Source organism: Micromys minutus (genome assembly GCF_963924665.1).
Source record: "Micromys minutus genome assembly, chromosome: 16".
NCBI lineage: Eukaryota > Metazoa > Chordata > Mammalia > Rodentia > Muridae > Micromys > Micromys minutus.
In genome coordinates this window covers 37933394-37957509 of record NC_137985.1, presented here as the reverse complement: position 1 = coordinate 37957509, position 24116 = coordinate 37933394, and the positions used below count along the sequence as shown (strand labels likewise).

Below are 24116 nucleotides of genomic sequence, written 5' to 3'. Positions count from 1 at the left end.
TCATTGGGAGTCAGTGGAAGATTTGAGCATCTTGGGTAGGCGGAGGTGGGGGGGAGCAAATAAAAAAGTGCTTCGAGGCCCAGAGTGGAGGGTGGTCTAGGAGGGTCGGAAGGGGAAGGCGGGAGGAGAGTATTCACGGTGGTGGCCCTGGTGGTGGTGGTGGTGGAAAGCCCAGCTGTACAGATGAACAAAGCGGGCGCTGTGCAAGCGGGGGAGGTGCTGCTGTGGGAAAGGCTGGGTGGGGGCCTTGGGCTCCAGCACCACAAGGGCGTCTTCTCTAGCTGGCCAGGCAGACAGGACGGGATGGGGGCGGGGACTCAGGAAGGGGGGCGGGACAGTCTCCCTCTCCTCCTACTCAGCTGGCGGCAGGGGAAAAGCAACAGTGTCCTCGCCAGCCTGAGGCCGCCGCGGCCCACTTGGGCAAAGGGGCCGGTGTCCCTCCAACTCCCCACACAAGGTAAGCGTGTTCCTCTCACTTTGCCCTGGGGTTCCATTCGCCGTTTGGCTGGGTCTACAGAAGGGAAGGTCCCCGGGACCTGAACAGACCAGTCTGGCCCAGAGAGCCGGGTAGAAAGGTGCGGAAAAAGGGGGCCATGCCAGGTGAGTGCCTTGGCGGAAGGGGCTTTGTGGGCCGCCCACGGCGAACTGCTTGCTTTTGCCTTCCTGAGTCGTTGCCAGTGCCACCGCCAGAGGGGGCCCTGGTATTATGCGGAGGGACCCCTCCCCACACTTGCCGAGCCTTACGGGATCTCGATTTTCTTGTGGGCACCCCGACGGCCAGCATCCCACACTCGCAGTCTCAGGTGGGGTACGCGCGCGGGACTTTGTCCACAACATCCCCACATGGCTCCTCCACATCAGCAGGACCACAGAAAGGGGGATCCCCTAGGCGTCTCAGCTCTTGCCCTAGTTCCAGCTGCCTGGATGGACTCAAAAAGATGTGGAGTCCAACTCTGAGACGTGGGAGTCAGGGAGGAATCCTGGGGTTTCCACGTCTAGGGTCTTCTGGGCACTCTTCCAGGACCCCCGTTATCTTTGAGGGTTCCGGGCGACCTGGGATGACTGAACCTTAGGCTCTCGCTCCGCCTCCGCAGTCTGGATCCAAATACAGCGCGGAGTTCCCCAACAGAGGCCGAGCCCCGTCATCCGGCTCCCCCGGGATGGGGAAGCGCGAGCAGGCGGCTGGGTGGGGCCGCGGGGCGCGGGGTTGCCCAGGCGCCGAGGACGCTTCCGCCCAGGCCAGCGCAGCGGGGACTTGGCCCGGGACAGCGCGGCCCGGCGGGGGACCCATTGAGCCCGGGTGGGGCTGCATTCTGGGCCCGTTAGCTCAGCGGTCCTGGAGGCTCCCGGAGACTGACTCATCGCACTTCGGGCTGCCACAGTGGTCACACAAACAAAACCGGCCACTAACACGGACGTCCGCACAGCTCCCACGCACAGCATCCCACGCCTCACCTCCGCGCACCCGCAGGACACGTCACACGGACAGTTCAGTGTCACACCACCGGTGCCTACTTGAATCCCTCACATGTGCCTCGACTTCACACACTTTGTACGCTTCACACCACGCACTGCACGCGCTGGGAAGGGTGGCCCCGGAAGGCTGCTCCACTCACGCAACCTCCCCGCACGCACCTCCCTCCACATGCCAGCCCCCTTCCTGCAGCTGCGAGGCCGCCCCCTTTCCCCTGCCGTGCAAACAAGCGACTTCTTCTCTCGGCCTTGCTGAAGAAAGGCCGCTTGTCCCCGGGGCCGGACGGGCGGGGCAGCCGCAGCAGGCGGCCCAACACTGCTGCCCTGTCCCACCCGGTAGCCCGGGGAGGGCCAAGCCTCTAGTGTGCAGAGATCCACGCACCCTGCGGGTTTCCAAGAAGTGAACTTTTTCAGCCTTGCTTCTCAATACTCCACACCAACTACTCTTCCCAGAGCTCTGTCTCCTCTGTTCCCGGACTGTCCAAGACTCTGCTCCGGCTGCTGGGAATTCCTCTTCTCCTAGCTGCCTCCAGTTTCCCCCTCCAAGATGCTCTGGAACGCCCGGTTCTTCCTCTCCTATTTGGAGACTGTATGCCCAGTCTTGCCCCGACCCCCACTGCCATCACCACCGCGCGCACGCGCGCGCTTCTGAGAGTCCCCTGGCCTCCCCTACAGTCTATTCTCCTAGCTCACTGTCCATCCCCAACGCTGCTGTTATTTTTTGAGACAAGTCTCATGAAGCCCAGGCCGAGGTTGGCCTTGAGTGCCTGATATCCTGTCGCCACATCCGGAGTACAGGGAATTGGTTTTACAGGCATGTACCACCACACCCGGCTCATCTCTTCGGCTTTCGCATTTGTTCCTGATTTCACACTCTACTATTCCTGCCCCTTGTTCTTTCTACGAACCCCCTTTTCTCTCTGCCTATTTTTCTTATTTCTAATTTCTTCTCTACACTCCTGGCCCTTGGACACTCGCCCTGCCTCTCCTGGGCTTTCTGCCCGCCCAGCCTCAGTTTCCTTCCTCTTCCCGTCCTGACTCCTTCCTCTGCCGGTGGCCCTTCCTGGCCCTTCCTCGAGGGCGGATGTAAGCAGGGAAGACTAAGTCATTGTGACCAGCCTTGGCCTACTGCTATGCGTTGCCCCTTCAGAGCCACCATCTGGCTTCATGAGACCCAGGTGAGGGAGGGGGACCTGGCTTTTTGCTCCGAGGCTAGCTTTGGACCTTCAAACTCTGGCCCCTTGGGATCCCAGGGACTTACTTCAGTGCTTGCTGGTGCCAGGGCTGGTTAGCTCGTCCCAGGACTCCCTTCACCCTTATTCCGGTTCTAAGACCTGGAGACAGACAGGTGTTGTCTGCTGTTGGTGCATTGGGTTTGGGGTTAGGGTTACCTGTGTGAGTCCCCAGTCTTTATACTCTAGGGCATCTTTCCCTAAGTTGATAATACAGGCACAGCCAGGCCCCTGCCACCTAGCTGGCTAGGAGGTGCTTGGGTGTCTACATCTGGGTGCAAGAGGGTTGCAGAGAGGGATAGGGCCAGTGGGAGCCAAGGGCTTTTTGTTGTTGTTGATTGGTTGGTTGTTTGTATCTGGGCATAGCTGAGTAGGTAATTAAAGCCCTGGATATAGACAGCATCTCGGGTGGGACCATAGCAAGCCAGCCAGCGGAGGGGACAGAGAAGAGGGCACCTGGCCACTGTGAGATCCCTCTATCAGAGCACTGTCTGAGCCCAGGTCAGGTTGGTCTGGTGTCTTTTTCCTCCGCTGTGGGTTAGGTTTCTGAGCTGAGGCCATAGCCTCGCACCTTCCAATTGCTGTGCGGTTTCTTATCTTCTCTCTACACCTCTCTCCTTATCTCTGCCTCTCGTTTCACCTCCTTATTCCCTTCTAGCCTCTCCTTGAGTCACTCTTATTTCCTCACTAACCTAATTTCTTTACAATCTTTATCTACGCTTGAATTTATTCACTGTAAATTAGTAAGGGCTTCACAGGTGACAGCGACAAACACTCAAGTATGGCGGATAGGGAAACCGAGGCACAGACCCACGTGCCTTCCACAGCTAATCATAGCTGCCAGTCTTAGATTGCTTTGTAGCTCATGGAGTGTGATTTCGTGTCCCGCCCGAACCTTCAGATAAACTTTAATTTAAAATTTTTTAAAATTTGTATTTTATGTGTATGTGCATACATGCCCCCCAAAGAACATTTCTGTTGCACATAGCTCAAAGATCGTGTGCCTGTTTAGTCTATTTCTGTTCTATGCCTAGCCCCAGGCAAGTACTATTCTAGACAAGCCCTGTTCTGGCTAATTTTTCTTTAATTATTGTTATTATGGTTTTATAGATCGACTTGACAATGTGAGAAGTTTAATTATTTGTCCAATCTGGGCATGGTGGCTTACTTGACCTGTGTAAACTCAGCAATCAGGAGGGTGAAACAGGAGTTCTAGACCAGTCTGGGCTGCATGAGTTCTAGACCAGCATTAGCTACAGACTGGAACTCTGTCTTAACAAACAACAAAAAAATCACCCCAGGGTCCTGGGGTTGTAGAATGGTCTCTAAAAACAGGAACAACAGAAGCCCTGGATTTTATCCCTAGCACCACATTAAAGAGGGCATGTTGTCATACACCCAAGGTCTATCAGGAAAATTAGAAAGAAATTCAAGGTCTTCTTCACTACCATCACCTTCCCCAAGCCCCTTATACAAGATCTTCCTGGGATGAAATTTTAGCTGGCCAGGAATTTGCTGTGTGGATCAAGCTGGTGACCCACCTACCTAAGTCTCCTGCATGCTAGGATTAAAAGTGTGTTCCACCACCACCCAGACTTCATTTTTTATTTTACAGCCAGCCTGGGATACACTAGATCTTGCCTAAAACAAAAAACAAGCAAACAAAGCCAAACAGGAAATTGCGTGTGTGTGTGTGTGTGTGTGTGTGTGAGAGAGAGAGAGAGAGAGAGAGAGAGAGAGAGAGAGAGAGAGACTGAGATCTTACAGCTAATGAAGTCAGGGTAAATTTTAGGGGTCTTGTGCCCTAGTCTAAAAGCCTTCTTACCCAAGTACCTTTATTGTTTTTGATTTTGTTTTCTTTCCCAGTCTTTTTACACATCTCCCCAATTTTCACCCACTCCCCTGACTTTCTTCCTTAAAAAATACTGAGAGATTTCCCTGTGCATAAGAAAGACCTTGCTTGTGGCTGGAGAGATGGCTCAGTGGTTAAGAGACCTGGGTTAATTCCCAGCACCCACATGGCAGTGGACAACTGTCTGTAACTCCAGTTCCAGGAGATCTGGTACCCTCACCATGCCGGCAGAACACCGGTGCACATAAAAATAAATAAATCTTGAAAGAAAGACACATAGCTCTGTCTCTAGAAACATTCCTGTGGCTAGTGCTATTGGAGAGGGGCCAGTGGTGGGGGGTGGCCTAAGTCTTCCCTCTTCCCAGACAGTCCTAGAGTGGGTCCCAGGCACTCACTGCCTCTTTTCTGCCAATTTGGGTGGAAAACCGTGACAGAGATGATGGTGGACAGGCCAGGAAGAAGGGTGGATGTGGAAAAGATACATTTAGTAACTCCATGGCTAAGGGCCTGGAGGTCAGGAGGGGACAGTCTTTGGAATCCAGGCTTTCACTCTACTTCCCTTGAGAGTCACTTGTGTGACAGCTGGAAGAGAAAGTGGGAAGGGACCCTGGTGAGTTGGTAACATGTTCCTATACAAAGGTCGGACACCAAAACACACAAGCCTAAGAGTGAGGGGTGGGTAGCAGTGCTGGTCTGTGGCTTAGACTTCAGAGTTACGTGGCTTGTAATAGCTACCATTTCCAGAGCAGAGTTGTACCCCATGGGGTGTCTCCTAGTATACTGCTCGGTCTTCACACACTTTAAAAATATAACTAACAGATTTATTGAGGTATTCTAGATAGGCAGGAGATTCAAGTTTGGGCTCAAGAATCTACTTCTGGTTTCCTCAGCAGCAACGTCCCATACTCAGAGGCACTGAAGTTTTACAGCTGATTATATTAGCTTTCAAGGAAAGCAAAAGTTACCCGAGCTGAGACATGCAGGCATGACAGGAATGGCTGAGTTTCCCCTCTGTCCCCTTTAACAAAACATCCTATTGAGACCCTTGGGAAAACAGACAAAGGGAGAGGAGGAAAAAGGAAAGGCTGGGGGAGGGGTTGCTGTTACATCAGCCCTCGCACCCACCTGGCTGATCTCTGAGTATCTGTGTCCTTGGAGGGGCTTCCTTCTTCTCTTGGTAGGCCCTGCCTGCTCCACTTAAGGCTCCAGATGGCTAGGGGTGTAGGGAAGGAGAGGGGGATGGGGCAGGCATCTTCTGCTGCTAAGTCAGAGGATGGACAGACATATCACCTCTGCTCCCTCTCCCTGAAGCTCCTATAGCTTCTCGCCACCTTTTCTTCACCTGTATGTGTACTGGAGAAAGTTGTGGCTTGCACTGGCTTTGCCCTGGGAACCTCACCACAGAGCCTACCTCTCGCCTTGGTCCTGAGTCTTCCCACTTACCTATCTTTATTATGTTCCCAGGAGCTCTGGAGCCCTAGGACCATGGATACTCTCAATAGGAACCAGCTAGGATGCAAGGCCCAGGCTGTGGTGCAGGTGAGTGGGACCAGGACCATAGGGTAAGAAGGCTGGCTCTGTATGCTTGTATGTATGTGAAGTGCAGGTGCCCAAGGTGGTCCAAGTCAGATAACTCTGGGGTTGGAATTATAGGGAATGTACCGTTCTGGTATGTGTGCTGGGAATCGAACCTGGGTCCTCCACAAGAGCAGAACACTCACACCCCTGTGTCGTCTCTCCAGCGTTGGGTTTAGCTCTTTTCCTCACCAGTTGTCCAAGGATTAGAGCAGCAACAGCACTTATCAGTTACCCATCCCTAGTCACAAGCCTATTAAGAGCTCAGTCATGGTCTGAGTCAGGTTAATTGGTTCAGCCCGAAACTCTTCTGTGAACGTCTGAAATCAGTTTACAGTGACTCCAGCAGGATCAGTCTCCTGGTTTATGCCTTCCCGTTCCCTTGTGGTTCAGTTTAGGGGGAGGAAGTGCAGCCAGGCGGGAAATCATTACAAGCCTGCTAGGAGCTAGACTGGCCCTCCTCCTACTAGGTATGGCGCTTCCTCCTTGTTTCTGTTTTAATAAACAAAAGGGACACTTGAGCCTAGCCTGGATATAAATCCAGTAGGATGAGCTAGAGGCCCAGATTCAGATGTAATTAGAATTTAGTGCAGTCATGCTCTGCGGAAGATTTTTATGCTAAGCCTTCCAGACCGAAGAGCCTTTGGAGAGGGCCAAGGGCTGCAGGGAGTGTTGGTGTGACTGGGAGTAGGGTGCCAGCCTGGAGTCTATAAGTCTTACCTCCCGTCCACATTACCTGCAGAAAGGGCCGTTGGATCTGATTGAGACAGGTCAAGGACTGAAGGTGCAGACAGACAAACCTCATCTAGTGAGCCTGGGCAGCGGGAGGCTCAGCACAGCGATCACGCTCCTGCCGTTGGAGGAAGGTAAGCTAAGTTTCTGCTTTCGTTCCTGCCCTCGAGGCTGTGCCTGTGGGGGCCCTTCTGCCTTATGCTGGCCATGTTTGTTCTTTGTCTGCCTCCCCTGACTTCCTGCCCTTTTTGGCAGATGAACAGATTAAAGGTCAGTTTAGAGTAAATAAATAAATGTCAGTTTGGAATCAAGGGAGACGGCAGGGGGAAAGAAGAAAGCACATTGCTCTTACCAGTCAGTGGGATTAAGAGCCAGCCCTGTCCCCTTCCCTCCTCCCCTCCTCCCCTCCTCCCACCCCCAGTCCCTGCTCTTCGATCCAGGATGATGACTAGCAAGGGAGACTGAACTATGTGGAACTTGACAAGATGGGCATATATTCTAACCGGAGGCCCTGGCATGGCTTCCTCTGCCCTTCTCCCTTCCTGGCTGCACCTGTTGCCTGGGTGACGCTGCATTCCCCACATTCTCCAAATGCCAGTCCCAGGGGCTCTACCAGGGAGGGATGGAGGGGGGAGAGGCTTCACTGGAGAGAGAGGACCAGAGAGAGGAAGGGAGTGGGTAGGAGAGAGCCGAGGGCCCTTCTATTGAGATAGGGGCTAGAAAGGAAGTACAGGAAGGCAGTTAGGGAAACAGAGGGAGATCCCCTCTCTGCTGCCAAGGTGTCTGGAGTTCTGTGGCCTCTCTCTGGATCCCACTCAGACACAGGATTGTATCTGCTTGCTTGGGAGGATTTTCTACTCCTTACTGACTGACCGGCAAGGGGTTGCCAGAACTGGGCAGGGTCTCAGCATAAGTAGGAGGTAGGCATCTACTTCCATAGTGGTTCCCCTCACCATCTCCTTGCCTTCTTAGCCTGGATGATCATTCTGACTCAGTTTGTCTCCTGTCTCCAGGGAGGACAGTGATTGGTTCTGCAGCCAGGGATATCTCACTGCAAGGTCCAGGCCTAGCTCCAGAACACTGCTACATCGAGAACCTGAGGGGCACTCTCACCTTGTACCCCTGTGGCAATGCCTGCACTATTGATGGGCTCCCTGTTCGGCAGCCCACCCGGCTCACTCAGGGTAAGGGGTGTGTGTCTGTCAGTCAGTCTGTTTGTCTGTCTCATGCATGTTAGTTTCGGGTGGTTCCCATGTTAGTTGGATGATTGCCCACCCTCAGGTTCAGTGTCCGTGTCAGAACATCTTAAACATACTATTCCACTCCCACCCCCAGCATCCAGACTTTCCCAGGCTCCCCACCCCCACACTCTTTCCTCACTATCACATAGAGAGAAAAGATTTTAGCTCCTGCTATCAAGAGGGTCCTGAGTATAGTATGGCTTTTAGTGTTTATAGGGGGAGAGCACAGAACAAGAGAGAGAAAGGATCTGAGGTGTACAACGATGAAGTCCCCTGAGGGCATGCCTGTTCCTGCTACATATAGCTTGGGGTCCTGGGTTTAGCCACCTCTCTGTTTCCTAAGGCACCAGACTGCTCTTTTGAGTAAGAAAAGCCCAGGTGTGTAAAGGCCCCTAGTTACCATGGTTACCAGGCAGGTAAGGGCTGGCTAGGTGGTACTTTGAATAGGCCCGATGTATTCACCTTGGAAATAGGCACTAAGCATCCTTAGTATATCTGTGAATCTTTATTAACGAACTGAGAAGAGAGGATCTGACCAGGTGTGACTCTCTGTGAGTTCACAAAGGATAGAGGGTTGGAGCTGAGCCTGGCTCTCACAACAAGCCCAATAGCTGGATTGCAGGGGAAATCCCACTCACCCCACTGTCTGTCAAGCTCCTTGGGGGTCTTGACACTCCCTCACCTCCTCCCTCCTGCTCTTGGGGTGTAGCAGAACATAGGTACTATGTTTCAGGGAGGTAGGTCCCACAGCAACTAAAGGCAGGCTTGCCTTCTCCTGGAATTTAGGGTCTCTAACTGGATGAAAGGAGTCCCCACAAATTGGGGCTTTGGCTGGGATATTGTCTGGTCCCTGGCAGTCCTGTTCAGGGTCAGAGAGCATCTGCTCCGGGGTTCTGTGAATCACAGAGCAGCAAAGGAAGAGACTGGGCAAATTCCAAGACCTCCCAGCCCCTACCTCATATTCCCAGTCTCATCGTTTCCCTAGGGTAAAAAGCATTCTTGCCCTCTATGAATACCCAACAGTCTGGAAGCATCAGTGCTGTGGTCCAGCTTCCTAGGGCATCATTTAGCTCTTGAGAAGAGGGAGGGTCTGAGACCACAGCAGAATACTTACACATTTCCTGTGACCCTAGTGACCCCACTTTCCAGGTCCAGAAGCCCATCTTGCCAAGAATGTACCCTCCTACACTCTTCTGACCCTAAACTCCCTCTGCCATCCCATCCCTCACCCAGCCTTCTTGTCTGGGCTCGCCTGTTTCAGAAGCTTGGCAGGGTAGGCGGAGGCACAAAGGAATGGGTGTTCTTCCTAGCCCCCACCTCCCCTTGGGTTCTAGGAGCTGAGAGTTTCCTTGTCTCATCTCTGGAGCAAGGCACCAAGCCCAGCCCTGCCTGGCCTCAGTCCGGACATTCTTAGGAGTGCGTTTCCTTGGATACTGGGTGGTGCGGGGGTGGGGGTGGGGTGAAGTGCTATCTCTGTGTGTCTGTGTGACTGGACTGTGTTTATGTGTCTCCGGATATGTTTGTGTCTCTGGGCTTGTGTGTTTTGGTGTTTATTTGTGCCTTTTCTTGTGTTTACAGTATTCAAATGGGTGGTAGGTAAACTCAGAAGCTACTGATGGCATCAAAAATGTCTGTGTGTATTCCTGTGTGTACATGGGAACTCTGTGGCATGCGAGTGTACTGCATCTCATAAGACTGGAAGTGTAGATGAGTGGTAAGGCAACACAGGCCCTAGGTACAGCATGTGCACACACAGTTTTTTCTTGTTTTATTGTCCACTCTGGCCTTGTATCGGAGATCCTCTTTGAGACGTGAAGGGATGACAAGGAGCCTTCTTTGACTGGGCCAGGTCTCAGAAGCATCATCATTCTGGGCACTATGCCCAGCCATAGGCAACTTGGAATGATGACACTTCATGGCAGTGACAGGCTCTTGTTTGTAGTCAGGACTATGCTTGAAGGGGCAGGGGAGGGGGAGGAGGCCAGAACGCAGATGCCAACCTTTAGCCCAGAGAAGTGAACATGTGAAGGAGCCTCCCCTGTACCCAGGCATCTTGGCACATCCCATGTTGCCCTCTTCTCTACAGAGCAGAGGGTGGAGCTGGGAAAGGGACCAAGGAAACAAATGGGGCATCGCAATCTGGGCTCTAGGCTGCTCCACCCTGGGACCGCAGCAGCACCAAACCACATGAAAGATCTGAGAGGGGACTGAGGAAGAGAGACTCCGGAGAGCCACACAGCTCAAGGCCTAGGCTGGCTAGACAGGAGGTCCCCCTATGAACTCCTACCACGTGCAGCTGCCTAAGTGTCCTTCACTTCTGAAGCCCCCACTGGTGGGAAGGAGCTGTAGCCAGGATCCTTGGGGTATCAACTGCTACTCTGAGATCCAGGACACCAGGCTTTCCCTCTCCCCTCCGGCTATGTTATTTCTTCTGTGAACTGGGCCGGAAGCCTCCAAGCTTTCTCTGTTAGGACTGATAGCGATCTTTACTAGGGAAACTCAAGGCGAAGGAGAGCGGGAGTGAGAGTGAGGGCCGTGAGCTCCCAGCTTCCTTGTATCTGTCTCCTGCGCTGTTCCTCACTGGCAGCATCTTCCCTGTCTGCCTGGGTCTGTCCAGTTGGCCAACGTTTTCCAGACTGGTGAATCACTCTTCCTGGGGAGTCTTTGTTTTTTAACGCCTCTCCACGTTTTACATTTGACCCCATATGGGTCTTCCTTTTTTCTTCAGAAGGGAAACAGGTTTCCTGTGTATATGTGAGTGTGTGTTTGTGTGTGTTTGCACTCGGGCGTGTATAGTATGTCAGTGAGTGGGTGAAGCAGTGACCTATTCAACAAGAATGGGAAAATCCCTTTTTATTTCTCTAAGGAAGCTGGCTTTTTATTTCAGAGTACCCCCAGGGGCTGATTGAAAGACTAGCTCTGTTCAAATAAGTGTATAACAAGGAAGGGGCTGAAGGCTGGGAACCTGAAAATGTGACAATAACTGTGTGTGATAGAGCGTGTATAATGTAGGGGCTTCTCTGGATCATTGTGCGCCTAGCTGAGGTGGTTTCATTGTGACTGGGCAGTGTTAGTTTGTATTGGAGATGACAGTCAGACTGTTCCCCTGGGGCTGCTGGGAACACAGTGTGTCTGAGAGTGTGTGTGGTTTATACTTGAGGTCTGGTGTCCAGGGTCAGGTCCCTAGGTTAAAAGCAATTCTCTGTGGCCCCAGTTAGAATGTTCTAGTCTGGTTGACAATGCTTACTTGACCTCTTGATCTTGAAGGCTCCAGATAGCAAGGATCTTTAAATATATATATATATACACACACACATGCACACACACACACACACACACACATATAGTTTATGTGTATGCATAGAAGTATTTTACCTACAATTATGTCTGTACACCACATGTGTGCCTAGTGCCCACACAGTGCCCGGAAGAGGAAGGTGGAGGTGACCCTGGAGTTAAAGACAGTTATCAAGGACAGTGTGAGTGCTGACAATTGAACCCAGATCCTCTGGATGCCTTCAGTCACCTAGTCATCTTTCCAGCCCTAGAACGAGTCTCGACAGGGGACAGCTCTTTGCTGTAGCTACCACAACTCGACATTGTGGCTAAGAGAAAGGAGGGCCGACCTGTGGGCTGGCTCTGGAGGAGCAGCACATTGATACAGCCTGGGTCAATGCCGGTGGGCTCCGGTGGGTGGGAGCCGGAAGGAAAAGGCAGTTAGGGTGGTGACAGGAGCCGAGATCGGTGTTGCTTGCATTGCACAGAACACTGCCTTGGCCTGAGCTCTCAGCCCAGGGTGACCTTGTCACAGTTTTGGACTGAGGGTCATAGCTGAACCTAGTGACCCTAGCTGGATCTATGGTGATTGCCACTTTGTCTCTGTCATGTATGGAGTCACAGAATGTCCTCTGCTGTCACTGAGGCCATCCTTCTCATTCAGTGGATAGGAATCTAAGGCTACCAGGCCAAAAGGTGTGTCTGCCCCAAGGTGACACTGGCCCCCAGCCATGGGCTTCAGTTATTGGCTTCCTACTCTAGAGATCTTTAGGTGAGACAGAACCTGGTATCACTCCGACCTTTGGCTCTCCATCTTCTAGCCTCTGTTTACCTCTCACCTTAACTTTTAACGTCATCTCCCTGGGAACCTCTCCTGCCTGCCCCACTATCCCTCCAACCCCGAGCGCGGGTTCTTCATCCCGCCGCCTGGTGGCATCCTCCCTCCCACCCCGCCCTCTCCATCCAGCTCCACACTCTTTTCCTCCATCACTTCCTCTTCCCCTCCTCCTCGCCTTTGTCCCTCCCTCTCTGGCTCCCTTCCCCCGCCACTGGTCGCCGGCCCGCCCCTCCCCGGGCATTGGCGGCTGCTCGCTCCCTGGCTGCTTGCACCGCGCCTGGAGCCGGCGGCGCGGGAGGTCGGCCCGCCCCCTCAAAGGCCCAGGGCGGGCGGGCAACCTGCAGGGCCCCGGCTAGAAGCGAACAGTCTGGAGGTCCGGGTTCAGCGGTGAGTCCTCAGCCAGATCAGCTACAGCTCCAGGCAACCGGGCGTAGACGCTCCAGCTGGGAGGGGCGTTCTAGGACGGGTGGGCGCAATAAGAGGAATGGGGTCTTCGTCCCCCAGTGGGAACCTGAGGCTGCTAATCGGATGGTTTGTGTATTCAGAACGTAAGTGAGTGATAATCTGAGTTATTGAATGACTGTGCCGACCCCATCTTCCCCACCCCTGGGGAGTCTGCTACTTGGGACCCGCCTCCGGAGCCTGTAGCGGGGTCCTGCAGAGGTTGAGGGAAGCCTGTGCTACCACCAGAAGGAGTCTGATGAGAAGAGCTGAGATTCTTTCTCACATTCTCCCCTTCCCAGCTTCCCTTTGGCTAGTCCATTCGATTTGTGTGGCCAGCAGGGCAGTGACTGTTGCTGTGAGTGTTCAGCATGTCTGCCCATATGGCCGAGAGCCTGTGTGGTTTCTGAGTGTCTCTGTGTGAGTCTGCGTGGGGTGTTTCCCTTCTGCATCCCTCACAAACAGGATCCACCCTCTCCTTTGCCCATTTGTTTTCCCTCCAGATGTGCAGTTCCTCCACCCACCTGTACACAGCTGGACCCTAAGTCCTTCGGGTAGAGAGGACAAGGCGGGGACGCTGACTCTGGCTGCATAGCCAGAGTGTCCAAGGATTCCGTGGGGTCTGAGTGGGCAGAGTGAGGGCTTCCTAACATAGACGGGCTGGCCAGGTCTCTAGGGGCAGTAGGTGCCAGGGTTTGAGCAATGCCTGGGGCCCCTGAGTACAAATAGTAAGTTAATTTGGGCCAGAGCTGGTCTGCTCTGTTCCGCTGCCCTCCTGCCCACTCTATTAATACAGCGCCAGTGCCTGGCACCACTATTTATAGCCCAGAGCAACATGGCCACACCCCCCGGGTGTGAAGGGGGGAAGGGCAGGGCAGGGCAGTGTATCCAGGCTGTTGGTGTCAGGGAAGAGGGTCCCTAGACACCCAAAGCCTCCTTGGGTGGCACTACTTGGATGGAATCCACCCGGCCTCCCCACCTGCTGCCCAGTTCAGCCCTTGCCCCCTCTCACCTTAGAGTTGAGTGAGTCTGTCTAGACCCTTCAAACTCATCATTCTTTAGACTGTTAAATATTTGTCGGAAAGAGGAGGGGGTGACTGGCATTCTCTGAAACAGCTGTGGTTGTAATTAGGTGGATGGCTTGGGTGACTATTATTTATCCCAGTTATGATTACTATGGGATTAGCTCCTCTGATTGGTGGCTTGGCAGAGAAGGCTTTCCCTCTTCTCTCAACTACCCATCAGCCTTTAGAACGGTTGGTGCCGTCTGCCTGGGAGGGCCTGTGGGTGTGCCAAAGTAGTGGGTGGCTTTGTCCGATACAGTTTTCTGCTATGGGTGGGCTTCTTAAGAGTGTCAGCCTCTTGGTGTCTAGGGTCCCAGGATCAGACCTTTGAGCTCAGCAGGAGTCCTATCAAAGTACCCCCTTGGCCTAAGATGCCCCTTGCCCTTGCAGCCTCCCTTCGCTAAAAGTGCCTCAACGTCCAGGAATGTAGATTTCTCTGCCAGTCTTATCCCAGACTGGCGTGAAGCATGGGGCACCATGTAGTACCACATTGGCTAGCCAAGGGGTTGGGACTGGGAGCGTGGACAAATTGGAAGGCTGTGTAGTAGAGAGCCCTGGGGCTCGGGCTTCTTTCAGTATAGCATCTTCTACAGGGGCCTGGAACACCTGGCATGACCAGGAGGAGGAATTCTGCCAGCCAGGCTTAGGCGCCTGTGTGCACACCTGCTGCTGTGCACACTCCCAAGCCCCTGGCTACATTTTCTGGCTCCCACATACCCACCTCTTTCTATGCACTCATACTTTCTGGGCAGGACTGGGCTTGCATCTCTTGCCTGGGAATGTGCTTGGCTGAAGCGGGCCCAGTCTCGGAGAACTGGCTAGAGTCTTATGGGAGACCAAAATACATCCAGGGGATGCTTTGCCTGGAAAAGAGCTTGCTCCCTGGACACTCAGAGGATGGTAGCCCTCCTGAGGTCAGACCGTAGGAAGGGATCAGAGTAGATGCTGAGCCCCGCTTGTGCACCTGACTGATCTGTGGGGTTTTACTTGTCCCCATAACTTACAGTTTATTGTGTGTGTGACTCTGGAAGGTGCCAACTCTAAAACTAACACTTTTACCCAAGAGGTGATTCAATGAATCACTGGTACACCTTGGTGATGGATGTTCATTTTTCCTTTTTTAAATGAATTTATTTTATGTGCACTGTTCGCTTGTTTGTTTTAGGAGTGTTTTGCCTGTTTGTAAGGGTACCACATGAGTACCTGGTGCACTCAGAAATTAGAAGGCATCACAGCCCTTCGAACTGTAGGTACAGATGGTTTTGAGCCACCTTGTAGGTCCTGGGAACCAAGTTCTGGTCATCTGGGAGAACAGTAGGTCCCTTTACCCACTAGCCATCACTTTAGCCCCTGAGCATTCTTTTTTTTTTTTTTTTCTTTCTGAAGAATTTTTTCCACTTCTGTAGTCTTTTCACGTATACAGTCTTATTAACCCTGGGCGATCAAGTAGTATCAAGTGTCCCGTTTTGTTTTTTTTTTTTTGCGAGAGAACTAGCTTGGTAGTGTAGTGGTGTCACATGAAGATTTCATAGCTAGTGAGGACATAGGAAGACTTCATTTGGGGAACTTACCTGCCAGTGATCTTTCCTATTCTGACTTGTACTGTGGGAGCCATCTCAGGACTCCATTGTAAAGAGAGGCAGACCAGAGAAGCCTTGTGTGAGTACTGTGAATACAGGCTCCTGGGAGCTGGGGGTAAGCGTGCTAGTATCGTGGCTGGGGTGTCTTCATCCCTGCCTGCACTTTCTAAGTGAGTGCTTTCTCTGCAGGCTGCATGTTGTGTCTGGGTCAATCCACCTTCCTGCGCTTTAACCACCCAGCTGAAGCCAAGTGGATGAAGAGTATGATTCCAGCAGGGGGCCGGGCCCCAGGGCCCACCTACAGCCCTGGCTCTGGTAAGTAGCCAGCTGGGGCAGGTGGCTGGGTAAGTGGCACCCCTTGGACATGTGTCCTTGCCTGTTCCAACCACTCTTGGAGTGTTAGGGCAGGACAGTACCGATGGTCTGGGCTCACTGCCACCTGCCATGGGGTGGTAGAGAATGCTAGGCCATAGGGCCACTGGAAAAGATCCAAGGCATTGCTGCTTGGCTCAAACTGGGAAGTCACATCACATGCCTTGAAGGCACATACAAGGTTCTGTTAGCCTAGCTGCCTTAGAAGTTGCCACTCATTATAGGGGACCCGTGCCATCTCAGGAGTACCTCACTTGAGGGGGGTCTGAGTATTATGATGAACCTTGGTAGCTTCTGGGGTGGGGGTCCCACCTGCTGGTGATCATGTCCAGAGGCACTCCTAAACCCTCAGGCTATGCCATGCTGACCGATGGGTGACTCAGAGAGCAGCTGCAGCCAGATGCAGCCTGTGTGTGAATTATTGATCCCTAGAAGAGAATTGGTGATTGTTCTATCAACACAGGCCCCTCTGCAGGCTGCCTAGGGGGCAGGGTGCAGATGGGAAAGCTAGCTAGTTGTGTGTGCCATCCGGGGCTTTGCCATGGCCTTCAGATGGCTGTGGGGCTAGATGCTGGTTCTGTGGTAGGTGAGCGTGTATGTCAGATTCACTTGATGGGATGGTTGTTAGTGACCTCCATAGTCTGCTGACTTCAAGAAAGGCAGTGGTCACTGGAACACATGGGGCCCGCTCTGCCTAGGATCAAAACACAGCCTTGCAACCCCATTCTTTTCTTCTATTGTCACACCTTCCAGTCCCCTGGGGACTCACTTTGCCCCCAACCCAGTCTGGGTCATGTCATTCCTTTTGCTGGTGGGTTCTGAGGATTCTGAACTCCTGGATGGTTGACAAGGGCTAGGGCCAGGCAAAAGCCAGCTCTTGCTTGTGTGGCTTAATGGAATAATTGGAGACAATAAACTGCACCTTGAGGCTCCTCAGCTAGGCTTCCAGGCACAAGCCATTAGCAGATCCTTCTCTTGTGTTGGATCAGATAAGCTGGTACCGCATTCACTCCCCATCCAGCCCTGGAGTCCCCCAACCCCCAGCCTCTGACTGTTACATTGAAAGGCTCTGGTGTCCTCTTAGATTAAGAAGCCTTGGAACTTCTGGCCAGCTCCACAGTAACTCCATATCTCTTTGGTAGTGCGCCTGCCTACTTGCTCTTCCTAAAAGGCACAGAAAGTTGGGAAAACCAAGGCAAGGAGGATCGTATTGTTGGAGCGAGTTAGAAATAAATACCTGGTACTGCTGCTGACTCTGTCCTGAGTCATTCAGAGTTAGAGCCAGGAAGGCCTTGCCTATCATTTCCCTTTATAGGATGGGAACTCGGGGTAAGAGAGTTTGGCTAAAGCTGCAGAACAGGTCAGGGGCAGAGTGGGTTGTACTGCTTTCCTGGCTCCTTCCCCAGAGCCCTCAGGGCCCCATTGCCCCAGGATGACATTGGATGGTACTGTCTTGCTTGTGCATGTGTGTGGCTCCCTAGAACCAAAATCCGGAGCTTGAGGCCTCTTTGCATTTCCCCTCAGCTGAATCGGAGAGCCTGGTCAATGGAAACCATACAGCACAGTCTGCAGCTCGGGCACCGGCAGCCTGTGCCAGCCACAGTTCCCTGGTGAGCTCTATTGAGAAGGACCTGCAGGAAATCATGGATTCACTGGTGCTAGAGGAGCCTGGAGCCTCAGGCAAGAAGCCTGCAGCCACATCCCCATTATCGCCAATGGCTAATGGTGGACGCTACCTGTTGTCCCCTCCAACCAGCCCCGGCGCCATGTCTGTGGGCTCCAGCTACGAGAACACCTCTCCAGCCTTCTCTCCACTTTCCTCACCAGCCAGCAGTGGAAGCTGTGCCAGCCACTCACCCAGTGGGCACGAGCCAGGACCTTCTGTGCCCCCACTGGTGCCTGCCCGTTCCTCCAGCTACCATTTGGCCCTGCAGCCACCACAGTCTCGCCCAAGTGGTTCCCGCTCCTCTGAAAGTCCCCGGCTGGGCAGAAAAGGGGGTCATGAGAGACCTCCCAGCCCTGGTCTCCGAGGTCTTCTGACTGACAGTCCTGCAGCTACAGTCTTGGCTGAGGCTCGCAGAACCACTGAAAGCCCCAGGCCAGGTGGACAGTTGCCTGTGGTGGCTATCAGCCTGAGTGAATATCCATCTTCCGGTGCCCGTAGCCAACCCACCAGTATTCCTGGCAGTCCTAAGTTCCAGTCTCCAGTGCCTGCTCCCCGAAACAAGATTGGCACACTCCAGGACCGCCCTCCTAGTCCTTTCCGTGAGCCCCCGGGCACAGAGCGGGTACTAACAACCAGCCCTTCTCGACAGCTAGTGGGCAGAACATTTTCAGATGGGTCAGCAACTCGTACCCTCCAACCACCTGAGAGTCCCCGCTTGGGCCGGCGGGGCCTGGACAGTATGCGGGAACTGCCCCCGTTGAGTCCGTCTCTGTCTCGAAGGGCTCTGTCCCCACTGCCAGCCCGGACTGCCCCAGATCCCAAGCTAGGCAGGGAAGTGGCGGAGAGCCCCCGGCCCCGGCGCTGGGCAGCCCATGGGACTTCACCTGAGGACTTCTCCCTGACTCTGGGAGCACGGGGCCGCAGGACTCGGAGTCCCTCACCCACGCTCGGGGATTCCCTGGCACCTCGCAAGGGCAGCTTCAGTGGCAGGCTGAGCCCAGCCTACAGTCTGGGCTCTCTTACTGGGGCTTCACCTCGACAGAGCCCCCGTGCTCAAAGGAAGCTTTCCAGTGGAGACTTGCGGGTACCCATCGCAAGGGAGAGGAAAAACAGCATCACAGAGATCAGTGACAATGAGGATGATCTCCTGGAGTACCACCGTCGGCAGCGCCAAGAGCGGCTCCGGGAGCAGGAGATGGAGAGGCTGGTGAGCCAATGCCAGGGAAGCTGCCGCCGCCTAAGGCACCACCTCTGCCAGGGTGCGGGCCGGCCAGCAGGCAGAACAGGAAGGACCGTATACAGGGGCCTAGGCTGCTCTGGGATGAGCCATCAGGTTAAGTGACCTGTATCTCATGATCCTGGTGCCCTGAAAGGAGAACCAGCTTTGAAATCACTGAGGCTTTCTACATTTTTATTTATTTTTGTATGTGTGTGTGCATGCATGTGCAGGTGTGTGCAGGCCAGAGCTGAGCGGATAGTGGCTTTCTCAATTGCTCTTTAGTTTTGTTTTTTGAGACAGTCTCTCGGGAGACTTACGTTTAGCTGAACTGTCTGGACAGCAAGTCCCAGGGATCTTCTGTCTGCCTCCCCCAGCACTAGAATTACTGGGGAACCGAACTCACGTCCTGGAGAGCTTTGCCAGCAGAGCCGTCTTCCAAGCCCTAAGTCTTGGTTTTAAATTCTTGCTAATTTTGCATTTATCCTATGGCAAGCCATTTGTTTTGTTGTGTGAGTTAGGCTCATAGTGTTTACCCAAGTGCAGTGTTTCAGGACAACACAGCATATTTACAATGAAGTCTTGCATCCCTAAGTTTGAAAAGCAAGTTTTGAGGCAGAGGCCCAGACAGGAACATTAATTTATTTGTCCTTTCATTTTTATGGTGCCAGGCCTTGAACCTTAGGACCTTTGGCGTGTCAGGACAGCACTCCAGCATTGATATCCCCAGCCCTAGAATTACTTTTCACGCCTGCTCCTCTTTTTTTTTTTTTTTTTGGTTGTGTAACCCAGTGTGGCTGCGAGCTTTCTGTGTGGCCCAGGTTGAGCTTGAGTTCTGATTGCCTCCTGAGTAAAGATTACACACTAGAGTTACCATGCCTGGGCTGGAGTTGGGGGGAGTCCTTTTAAAGCTTTTATTTATTGAGTTCAAATGTGTGTGTGTGTGTGTGTGTGCATGTGTGTGGCATGCATGTATATTGATGGAGACCTATGCCCTATGCCATGGTGAGTATGTGGAGCCCTGAGGACGGATGGAATCATTCTTTTCCTTCCCTCTGTATGGGTTTCAGGGATCAGACTCAGGTCATCGGGTTCACACAGCAAGCACCTTTACCTCGGATCTAACCCTTAGGATAACCCCCTTTCTTGCTTCTCTTTGGCATCTACAAATGGGCATGGATCACTTATGTGACTCAGATGGGTCCTCTAAGAATGTGGTGCTGAGGAAAAGGGAAAAGCAGGGTGAAAGCAGGGTGGGAGCCATCCTGGTCTGCCTCCGTGATTGTATGTGTCTGCATACGTAAATGTGGGTGCTGCTCAGTCTGGGTGTGGTTCTGGGCAGCTGTTCTAGAGATGGCATCTGCGCCGGGAAGGGGGCTGGGATTCCCCCAAATAGCATAAGGGAGCTTCAGGGGCATTGGCTGCTGTGTACATGCTCAAAGCCCACACACAAGGATTTTCCCTCTTCCCCTCAAGAGCAGAAGCCCAGGGTAGTTTGAGACACAGGTACCCCAGAATTGGTTTGAAGAGGTTTCTCTAAAGAATCTGGGAAGAGATTGGTCCGCTTGGGTTGAGGGTGTGGGGTGGTAAACTTGTGGGAGTCAGGACTTCTGGTCTTTCTTTGTTACACCGTCATGTCACTGTTGCGGGCTGGTGACCCCAGATCATCATCCCAGGAGGGCCCATGAGCTTGGCTGGCATAGTCAAGTGCTGGGCCCAGCCTCCCCACCCCCATCCCCACACACAGGTATACACCTCACCACCAGCCCCAACCTGCCCCACCTGCCACTTTAAGTCAGAGGCCGCCCGCACCCTGCCCCTCCCACCTTAGCCCAGCTGCTTATCTGGGTCCTAGGGCTGGGGTGAGGCATTGGCCCAACCTCCTGGGTGCTGAGGCTTGGTTCCTGGATTTCTTTTTTTTTTTTTTTTTTTTTTTTGCCACAGAACTGGGCAAGCAGCAGGAAGGAAGCCAGGTAAGTGTTGTGGGATGGGAAGGTGAGGCCAAAATATAGGTGGTAAGAGATACTTGGGATCAGAGACCCCAGAAAGCACTGTAAGGCTCTGGGCTTGGTGACAGGATAGGGACCAGGGGCATGACTGCCGTAGTTCCCTGGCACCCGAGAGGTGACCGTGTCTGTGTTAGGATTTATAGTGAGAGAATGGAGTGGCAAGTCATAGAGTTCTCGATCATACCTGGCTAGCTTACATTGCCTATGGCAGCCTGAAGGACTTGGAGCTGAGGTGGGGCTGGAAAGATCATGTCCTCTCTGCCTTTTCTCTCTGGGTCTGGACTGTCAGGTCCTGTGGCCCGTGGTCTACTTTCCAGCCCTGGCTGTCTGAAGGTGCCCACCCAGCTGGATACAGACTGTGTTTATCTCTGTGTGTGTGCGCGCGCGTGTCAAGGCTGGTGTCTTAGTGTGTGCCTGCCTGTTAATGCTGATGTACCTCTCAAGACACATGGAGTGTCTGCGTGTGCCTGTGTGACGGAACTAATGTATCAGTGTGCCCTTGTGCCCAAACCTGTATATGTGCCTGTGTCAACATGAACACTCGATGGTTCTGTGTCATATTAGGATCCTTTTGGTTTTTCTGTGTAAGCCTTGGCTGTCCTGGAACTCTCTGTGTAGACCAGGCTGGTCTCGAACTCAGAGATCCCCTACCTCTGTCTCCAGAGTACTGGTATTAAAGGTGTGCAGCACCACCACCATCTGGCTTCATTACGGTCTTTAGGCTGCTTACCCTATATGTTCCCATGTGTGTTTGGATGTCTCTGTGTGACTGAAGAAGCCTCATTCCAGGGAGAATACACAGATGGGAGGGGCCAGTCAATGGACAGGTGACATGTAGCCACATTCTCTTGCCTACGTTTGAGGAACCCTCTTTCCCTCTGCCTCCCATAGATTTTTCTTTTAAGACAGGTTCTCATTATGAAGTCTTTGGCTGGATGGCCTGAGTCTCACTCTGAAGACCAGGTTAGTCTCAGAGTCTGAGATCTGCCTCCAGAGTGTTGTGAACCACCATCTGGTCTCCCACAGTTCTTACTAAAGGTTGAGGTCCACCTCATGATGCTGAGCCCAGAGTTTCTAGGGGTCAACATGCCCTGGCTCCAGCCACACTGGGGCACAGACTTCTGTTCCTCACATTCTACCCCATCCATTGCCCCTAGGAACGCCAGCGCCTGGAGACCATCCTAAACCTGTGTGCGGAGTACAGCCGAGCTGACGGGGGACCTGAGACTGGGGAACTGCCCAGTATTGGAGAGGCCACGGCAGCACTGGCACTGGCAGGCAGGAGGCCCTCAAGAGGCTTGGCAGGAGCCGCAGTAGTCTCTGGAAGGAGCGGTGAGGAGTCTGGAGGTGCTTCCCAGCGCCTGTGGGAAAGCATGGAGCGGTCTGATGAAGAGAATCTCAAGGAAGAGTGCAGCAGCACAGAGAGCACTCAGCAGGAGGTGAGGAGCCAGGCTGTGCCAGTGTAAAGGGATCAAGGCTTGGGTGAGACCAGAAAAACTGTGGGTGTAAGGAGGGAAAGGAAGTGACCATGACTTTCCCAAGCTGTAAATGTGCTTTATGACCTGTTTTTCCTCTGGGCCCCACCCAACCCTGGCACTCTGGTAAATCCTTTCCCTATAGCTGAGCTCCCTGACTGGAAGGAAAGCGGCCTTCCAAGGGCTTTGAGGAGAGAGAGAGAGAGAGAGAGAGAGAGAGAGAGAGAGAGAGAGAGAGAGAGAGAGATATCCACCCTCTTGGTCTGTTCCTGGAAGGTTCTAGACTTCTCCCATGGTGCTCTCCTCCCCTGCAGCATGAAGATGCTCCTGGAGCAAAACTCCAAGGAGAGGTGCTGGCTGTGGAAGAGGAACGGGCTCAGGTTCTGGGGCGTGTAGAACAGCTGAAGGTCCGAGTGAAGGAGCTGGAACAGCAGCTGCAGGAGGCAGCCCGAGAGGTGACCTGGCTGGGAAAAGTGGCCACCCTGGGATGGGCCCCACCCTTCGTTCCCCCACCTTGATGAGGATCCTGGTGTCTGTGTCTAGGCCGAGATGGAGAGAGCACTACTGCAGGGGGAGAGAGAGGCAGAGAGAGCATTGCTGCAGAAGGAACAAAGAGCTGTGGATCAGCTGCAGGAGAAGTTGGTGGCCTTGGAGACAGGCATCCAGAAGGAGAGGGACAAGGTAACCCATAGCTGACTACCAGTGCCCAGAAGAGAAGAAATGCCTTCCCTGGGAACGGATGTCCCTCAGCATCTGTCCTGTACACCAAGGGGTCTCTGTAGCCCTCTAGGGATGGGGGTGTGTGTCTTGTTCTCTGTGGGAGATACAAGCTTGGATGGTACTGCCAGGGGCTGGGCTGGTGTTTGGCGTCTAGATCTCTGTGCTACCTCTGGTTGCCTGGGTGCCTATTCTGGAACCTGTGCTTCTAGGAAGTGCCCAAGCCCTTTCTTGGGCAGTGAGCACAACCTGAAGGACTGGGTGCTGCTGGGGCTTGGGGGGGGGGCATGATTGGGGTTTAGAGCCCACCAAGAGGAGAAACCTCCCTCAAGCATGCCTCAGGTACTTAGGATGTGGTCTTTGGGAGATGACCCACAGGCCTCTGTTTCCTATCATCAGGATCTGCAACCCCCCAGTCCCAGAAGGTCCCAGCCCTGCCCCTGCCCCTTTCAGATTGAGTGCCAGTCTTCAGGGGCTGCTCCGTCCCACAGGGGTTGTGCCAACCATGTCCAAGATGCCCAACGGTGTGCCAAAGGCTCGAAGTGGAGAGGGTTCATCTATTTCTGGATTTGACAGTATTTTTCTAAGACATTTACTTTTTCTTCTGGACTATTTTTTAAGAGTTATCTTCCTCTTGTTCTCAATTTTGAGGATCTTAAAAATTCGTTGCTCCTTTTTTTTTTTTAATGGAGCTTTGTCTCTGGCCCCCAAAACCACACTCCCAGATTCTGTGCCAGATTAACCCTATGCTTGCCGACCAGGCCTCCGCTAACACCCCTTCTAATCACTGTCCTGGGCTCTTCGCATGCTCCTAATGCCAGGCCGCCCAGGCAGGGCTGAGTTAGCCAGCTTTACTAACTCCATGGGTGCCTTTGTGCCCCTGGCCTCTCCTCTCTAATATCGCCTCCTTTTCTTGGTGTGGGTCCCCATTATCAGAAGGCTGGAAGGCACAGCTAAATTTTGCTTAGTGAAACACTGACGGGAGTGTGGTGTGTGTGTGTGTGTGTGTGTGTGTGTGTGTGTGTGTGTGTGTGGCAGGGAGGTGTGCATGACCAAAGAGCTGCTTTGCCCAGATAGCACCTCCTACTGGAAAGGTCTGGGCTTTGTTTCCAGAATGTTGTCGGCTTCCCGAAGGGCGGGGTTGGAGGAGGAGGAGGAGTGAGTGGGCTGTTTGTCCCTCCTGCCTAGCCCTCAGGAGCTGAGTAATAAGGAGGTCCAGATGTGGTCACAGTATAGGAGGGCTTGGACAAGGCCTTTCTGAGTGTCTGGCTACTCTTTCTTGCTTCCCTGAATTCAGAAGTGCCTTTCCCTCTCTCTACACCTGGAGGCTACCTAGAACACAGGATAATTAAAGGCA

General features: G+C 53.3%; 1 protein-coding gene across 24 annotated transcripts in view; it reads left to right on the top strand.

The window, feature by feature from the left end:
• The first annotated feature begins 337 nt into the window (after positions 1-337).
• PHLDB1 (pleckstrin homology like domain family B member 1) overlaps positions 338-24116 on the top strand; it is a 47262-nt gene continuing 23483 nt past the window's right edge. For 22 of the 24 annotated variants that reach the window (XM_080930720.1, XM_080930719.1, XM_080930718.1 and 19 more), the window contains exons 1-9: positions 2587-2651; positions 6022-6096; positions 6875-6998; positions 7878-8048; positions 15494-15619; positions 17201-18549; positions 21725-22006; positions 22357-22497; positions 22586-22723. In XM_080930720.1, coding sequence (XP_080786846.1) covers positions 2607-2651; positions 6022-6096; positions 6875-6998; positions 7878-8048; positions 15494-15619; positions 17201-18549; positions 21725-22006; positions 22357-22497; positions 22586-22723 — 2451 coding nt within the window. In that variant the 5' untranslated portion in view covers positions 2587-2606. Of the gene's footprint in view, positions 458-2586; positions 2652-6021; positions 6097-6874; positions 6999-7877; positions 8049-12469; positions 12607-15493; positions 15620-17200; positions 18550-21724; positions 22007-22356; positions 22498-22585; positions 22724-24116 lie in introns of those variants that run through there. The other 2 variants (XM_080930722.1, XM_080930713.1) reach the window with 2 other exon arrangements.